This window comes from Chaetura pelagica, unplaced genomic scaffold (genome assembly GCF_000747805.2).
Source record: "Chaetura pelagica isolate M959 unplaced genomic scaffold, ChaPel_1.0 scaffold47, whole genome shotgun sequence".
Taxonomy (NCBI): Eukaryota; Metazoa; Chordata; class Aves; order Apodiformes; family Apodidae; genus Chaetura; species Chaetura pelagica.
The window spans coordinates 48,491-54,673 of record NW_009954140.1 but is presented as its reverse complement, the minus strand read 5'-3'; the positions used below and the strand labels follow the sequence as shown (position 1 = coordinate 54,673).

The window sequence follows — 6,183 nt, the reverse complement described above, 5'->3', positions numbered from 1 at the left end:
GGTCAGGGCTCCGGGCCAGGCGTGTTGTTAAAGAGCTACCCCAGAGGGTGCACCCGCAGCCCTGCCACGCACTGGAGAGGTGATGGGGAGGGTTAGAGCTGCTCCCCCCGGGACAGGGAGGGCAGCAAAGCACAGCAGGAGGCCCAGGAGAGGATAAGCAGTGCACAGACTGCACAGGGAGGCACATGCAGGAGGCTGACACGGTGCAGAGCAATGTGCATTTCCATGTGTTTGCACAGCTACACGTACGATGTGCAATTTGATTTCCCTCCTCCTGGCATCCTTCCCTCTGCTGGGTCCCCAAGCAGAACATGATAATCACCCATAGAGGAGAGACCTCAGTATGGTTCTCATGGCATCTGCCAGCCTGGGTACCAGCAGAGAGGGACACCCCACTGCTGCAGCACCCACTTGTCACCTCCCTCTGCAGTGACAAGGGCTGTGACACATGCCAGCAGCACATCCCACCCTTGCATCTTTTTTCATCTTAAAATACAGCTCCTGCTGTTGGCACGTGCCCCCATGCACACCCACCACTCCTTTTCCTACAAAGCTCCTTGCAACACCCCTGCACATGGGTACTCCAGAGCACAGGATGTGATCTGGGCAACCAGCCCCATTTAGGTGGCCCGTGGAGTCACCTGCCCAGGGGTGACTCCAGTGCCCAGGCACCAAGTACCTTCACCTTGCTTGATACAGCTCCATTCCAGGAGAAAAGCTCCCAAGCTTCCAGCCCAAACCATAGCTCCTTACCCTGGCAGATGTGCTGCTCCTTGGGTTCCAGCAGTTCCTCCCCACACCAGTGGCTTTGCTTTCACCCATGCAGGCAAGGATGAGTGGGGAGGGGGTCTGTGCCACAGCCAGGGCACTCACCAAAGGGCTGCTGGGGGGTCAGAGCAGTTTCTGTACCATGGCAGGCTGAGAGCCACCCCCCAGACCACCCCCGGGTCCAGGATGTGACTTGGGATCTGCCACAACTCCCTGTGTCCCCGTGCTGTGTCCCAGCAAATCAGCTCCCAAAACATTTATTTGGGCTGAAATCTACAAATTCTGGTCAAACCTTTAAAGCTCAGGGGGGTGTAACATGACCCATGTGTCTGCCTGAAACCACAGGACACCTGTGCTCCCACTGTGGTCACATCACTGGCTGTCACCCCAGCTTAAACCAGACCCCAAATCCCTCTGGGGCCAGAGCAGAGTTCAGGGAGCTCAGGCATAGCTGGAAATGGCCCTGAGGCACAGTCTCAGTTGTTTGCTAGAGGCTCTTGCTTCCTGAGGAAGGGAGAACCTCAGAAAGTTACTGGGAATTGGAGCTGGGAACAGGCAGCTGCAACAGCAGGAGCATGGTGGTGTTTGGGGGTTTAAGCACGTGAACAGGGGGATGCAGAGCCCTGCAGAGCCTCTCCACAACCTGGGTTCAGGAGAGCAGAGTACCAGGCCACCACTGTGCCTCTGCCCCAACCCCAGCAGCTCTGCAGATCTGCTTTTGTCCCATCTAGCCATACCAGGTATGTGCTGAGCAGGGAAGGAGACTGAGGTCCATGTTCTCATGGAGCTGCTGGGAGAAGCCAGTTCCACTGCACTGACCCCGAACAGGTTTACCACAGTGTGCATCCACACCCTTCCTGTCCTACATCTAAGAGGGGAAAGAGACCTCAGGCAGGGGAAGGGCTGCTCTCCCCTGCATCCTGCTGAGCTCCCCAGCTCTGTGCCAGCTGGCTGGGATACCAAGCTCTTCCCAATAAAGATAAGGCAGCTCTGCCAGCACCACTCAGAGTGTGTTTAATCGGATCCATCCCTTTAAGAGACTGCACAAACAAAAGCTGACACAGTCCTGAACCACAGAGCTGTAAGGGGGGGAAGTCCAGGCTGGCCTGGCTCTGTTTGCTCTGTAAATAGGCCAAAAGAAAGAATGTGATCCTCTGAAAGACTGTGATACTTTGCAAGAACATGATTCCTTTGCAAGAAGCACATCAGGGCACTCTTGGGGAACTCCCCCCTTACTGATCAGCTCTGCTATGGAATCAGTAGCAAGATTTCAGCCTGGATTTCCTTCCATCTATCAACGTCCTCTTCAGGTAGCCTTGTGACCACGCAGCTGGGGACAACAGGCGTTGGCAGAGCCTGCAGCTGTGAGAGCAGCTGTGTGAGCAGCTGCACGCTGTTCCCAAGGGAACTGGGATCCGAGGGGCTGAGACTTGGTTGTCTCCCTCCAGCGGTGCAGCCAGTTCCCAGCTGTGTGGGTGCAGAAACTCAGCAGCCCCAGCTGCCCCTAGTAAATGCCATAGGTGGGCTCCTGGGTGTCCCGGTACCTGTCCAGGTACCTCAGAGGCTGGTGACGTGGGAACTTCAGCTGCCGAGGGTGATAAACGGGTGGCCGCACAAACTCAAACACGGGCTCTCTCATGTCTGGGGGGGAAGCAGAACATCAGCACCACAGGCCCAAACCCCCTGCCCTCCCTCCCACCAGCACGGGCCCCCAGGTGCAGATGGGACCAGGGCTGGTCAAGCACAGCCTGGTGAAGGCTCTCCTGGTGTTATTTTAAAACAGTCATACCAAACAGCCTGTCACAGGTAGTTTCCCCAGACGGCTGCTGCTTTGGTGGGGGAAGGCTCAGTAAGTACCCATCTGTGCTCAAACAGATCCTCAGCACCAGGACCAAGCCCACAGCTCAACCACTGACCCACAGGGTCACATCCCAGCCCTCAAACAGGCCCCCTCCAGCATCCCCCTGTGCTGCTTGGCTTACTGAGAAGCTGATGGAAGACCCAGGTGACAGAGCTGTCCCACTGACACTGGAAAAACGCCAGCCCTGCCGGGGTCATGGCGTCCTCGTGCTTCCTGTAGAAGTCAAACGTGCTGAAGGTTCTCATCTTGAGGCTGTAGCTGGGAAGGAGATAGGAGTGCTGAGGTGAGCCTCCTTTCCTGCAGCACTCTGGTAGGCAGCTACTGCCTCACACACCACCCCAGAGTCTACAAAACAGAGGTGGAAAAGCAAGTCACCAGAAGGAAACCTCCCAGCTACTCCAGCTCTGTGAATGTTTCTGCCCCAGGCGGGAAAAACCAGGTCCTTAACAGCCTGGTTTAAAGCAAGAGGGCTCTGCAGTGACTGTGGGGCTGGGGTTGTGGCTTCAGGTGACACACAAACTTAACTGAACAACCCTGCAGCTTAAAAGGAGCCACTCTCCTGCAGCAGTAACAAACACATCATCATAACAAGCAACAAGAGCATGAAACTGGGGCTTGGAGCAACCTGCTCTAGTGGGAGGTGTCTTTGCCTGTGCAGGGAGGTTGGAACTACATGATCTTTAAGGTCCTTCCAACCCAAACCATTCCATGATTCTATGATTCACTGCCCAGTGAGAGCCTGACTTACCAGGGCACGGGCCGAACATCCTCACTGAAATCAATGGGACAATCTTGCTTGAAGAGGAGGAAGATGAAGCGATGGTAGCCAGTGCCCATGGCAGGGAAGGGGGGTAGGTAGTGGCAGATCTCCTTACCCGACCTGATGTCATTGCCTGGGATGTTTGTCCTGCACACAGAGAAGTTTATTTGGCTTTATATCCATTCACTTCCCTCCACCGGGACCAGCAGACTCAGCCAGGACTGCAAATCACTCTGTGCTACGTTTTGATGTGACTTGTACCCCGTTTGACAAGGAAAGGTTGTTTCTACTGGAAGAAAAATCCCACCCAGTGACGTGAATGCCAACAAGGAGAAACACCTTGAACTCCTGTGTCACTGTCCCAGTGATCATTCCCGAGGGAGCAGGTGGGAGGGGTTTCTCAGCCCACGCTGCGATACTCACACCAGCCAGTGGAGGTACTCTGAGTCTGTCTCTCTTAAATGTCCATCTGCAAACACACAAGACAGACAAAGGTGACTCAGTGACACCCTGGCCTTTGAATCAACCTCAAAGTGAGAACACCCAAAGCCCCTGTGAACGGAGACTTCTCAGCATTCCCAGCAGGAAACTAACTCGCCCTTATAGGATTGAGCTCAAACCCAGCAGGGAAGAACTCTACGGGTGTCCTTCCAAGATTGAAAGGACTTCTTGGTCAGCTGCACTTCACTGTGCCCTGGTTTCTCAGGGTGAATGGCATCAGCTAACCTCTGTCCCTGGCATATTGCTGAGGGAGAGAGGAATTTGGGGGTGAAGAACAGATGGGAGTCAGAGAATTGCTTCCTCTTACACTGTGCCATGAATCCTGCCATGTCACTGCCCTCCCTCTCACCTGCTCAGTATCTGGGGAGGTTACAATCTTTCCTGCACATGTAACACATCCCTGCTTAGAAGGTACTAAGGAAACAGGAGAACTCACCAGAGTGAAACACCCCATTTAAATGCCTTGTTTTTCAAGAACTTGCTACTCACCTGGATTTGTGAGCAACAAAGTCCAGAGAGAGCCTTTATCTGCCTCGTATGACACTGCAGGGGGCCTGGAAGCCTAAATGAGCAATGCAAAGAGAAAGAAAATCACCCAAACAGGTTCCATTATAACCAGGTCATGTTTTCCAAGGCAAAGAGCAGGAAACTTGTCAGGGGCACAGCCAGGATACAACACAGACTGGGCACAGCCAGGCTACCATAACCCAGCTCCACCTTCAGAGTCCTCTGGAGTGTGTCAATAAAAACCAGGCTGTCAACAGCCAACAACCCTGCTACAAAGTTCTGTCCTTCTCACATCCAAGAAACACTTTCCCTTCATCACAGAGGAAACACCCTCGTGAAAGGAACCCCCCAGAAGGGACCACGTCTGAGAGAAGCATCTGACAGCAACACACAGGCTTCCCAGGGGGTGGAGGCTGCTCCCAGCCCCCCTCACACACCTCTGATGGAGTCAGGATGTTCCCATAGTAGACTGGCACGAGGTGCTCATCCTCCTGGCTGTACTGCACCCTCAGGGTGACCCAGGGGGTGAAGGTGGCCCCCTTGAACAAGTCTCGGAACACCCCGCAGTGCTCGGCCACGCGCTGCTTGTGGAAGGGGCCGCTGCTCTTCTCCCACTCAGCTCTGACTTCCTCCAGGGGGATCAGCACTGCAAGGACAGGGAGATGCTGCAGGTGGAGACCTGGAGCAGCAGGGCAGGGAGGGAGGTGCTGGGACACCAACCTGTCCGCAGTCGTGCTGCCCTTTCCATCTCAGCATTCCGGCGGTTTTCCTTCAGGATCTGTTTTCTTTCCTTCAGCTCCTTGGCCCGCAGCAGCCTGTGGCGGGGCAGGCTGATGTCAGTCTTGGGCTCTTCAGGGGGGAGTGAAGATGTTGTGTATGTGAAAACAAGGGAATACCCACAGGACCCAACCACAAACCCCTGCACCGGGAAAGAAACACAAACCTGGAGGCATCAGGGAGTCGGTTCTACCTCCCCTGCCTTCCCTCTGTGGCTCCCTGCTCCTCCCCCAGCTCATCACAGCCCAGCCCCCCAGGTCTGCCAGCTGGTGAGCAGCTCTGCTCTCTGCTCAGCACTCAAACTGGAGTAATTCTCTGCTGTGGGTCTAAAGCTCCAGCTCCTGCTCTGCTTCCTCTGATACTACTGAAGCTCCAAGAAACCACTTTTGCTCTGTGTCTTTTACAGGTCCTGCCCAGCCTCCCTTCTTCCAGAAAACCACCGTCCACTTCCTCTGAAGACATCTCTGCTCTGCAAACGTCTCCCCTGGAAAAGGCCCGACCTGGTGCCAAAGCACCTCAAAGGCAGAGCAGGTTTTGGGGCAGACCTGTGACCCCAACAGCAGTTTCCCCGACCCTCAGCAGCAAATCCCCACGCAGCACTGCCCGTCCCGCGGGTACCTGGCGGGGGGTGGGTGTGCTGCCGGTAGGTTTTCCACCAGCGGGGTTTCTTGCTCTCCTTTTCTGCCAGCTTGAAGTAGCGAGTGAAACTGCGGTATTTTTCCAGCGCTTCCAAGTTGCTGACGTCAATATCCTCATTGGGCATCGGCCCCAGCGGGGCTGCCCGCCTGCAGAGCGCAGCTGGGAGCGGAGAGAGCCCGGTTTACACAGAGCAAGCAACGAGGCCGGGAGAGGCCGGCAGGAGCAGGAACGCGGCTCCAGGCCGGAACCACTCCCCGCTCGGGAAACCCACGCGTCCGAACGCTCCCCCCGCCACCACCTCCACCTCCCCAGCCTTGGGGGACAGCGCGGGGCCCGTCCCGCCTCTCACCGGCCGTGCCCACGGGCCGCC

At 55.8% G+C, this 6,183-nt stretch overlaps 1 protein-coding gene across 1 annotated transcript; it reads right to left on the bottom strand.

Moving 5' to 3' along the window:
* Window positions 1–2,272: 2,272 nt before the first annotated feature.
* Window positions 2,273–5,964, bottom strand: MRPL38 (mitochondrial ribosomal protein L38). Its single transcript, XM_010002640.1, has 8 exons — window positions 5,793–5,964; window positions 5,118–5,246; window positions 4,835–5,043; window positions 4,380–4,452; window positions 3,813–3,858; window positions 3,378–3,536; window positions 2,751–2,887; window positions 2,273–2,409 (listed from the first exon to the last, which is right to left on the bottom strand). Exons 1-8 carry the CDS (start codon window positions 5,935–5,937, stop codon window positions 2,273–2,275), a joined length of 1,035 nt encoding a protein of 344 aa, XP_010000942.1. The 5' UTR covers window positions 5,938–5,964.
* Window positions 5,965–6,183: the final 219 nt, after the last annotated feature.

Excerpts from the sequence above, each read along its gene's own strand:
- MRPL38 (XM_010002640.1), bottom strand. The coding sequence starts at position 5,937 with ATGCCCAATGAGGATATTGACGTCAGCAACTTGGAAGCGCTGGAAAAA. Across the intron at positions 5,044-5,117 it reads GGCAGCACGACTGCGGACAG|TGCTGATCCCCCTGGAGGAA; the intron begins GTTGGTGTCCCA and ends CTGTCCTTGCAG. Across the intron at positions 2,888-3,377 it reads GATGTTCGGCCCGTGCCCTG|CTACAGCCTCAAGATGAGAA; the intron begins GTAAGTCAGGCT and ends TCTCCTTCCCAG.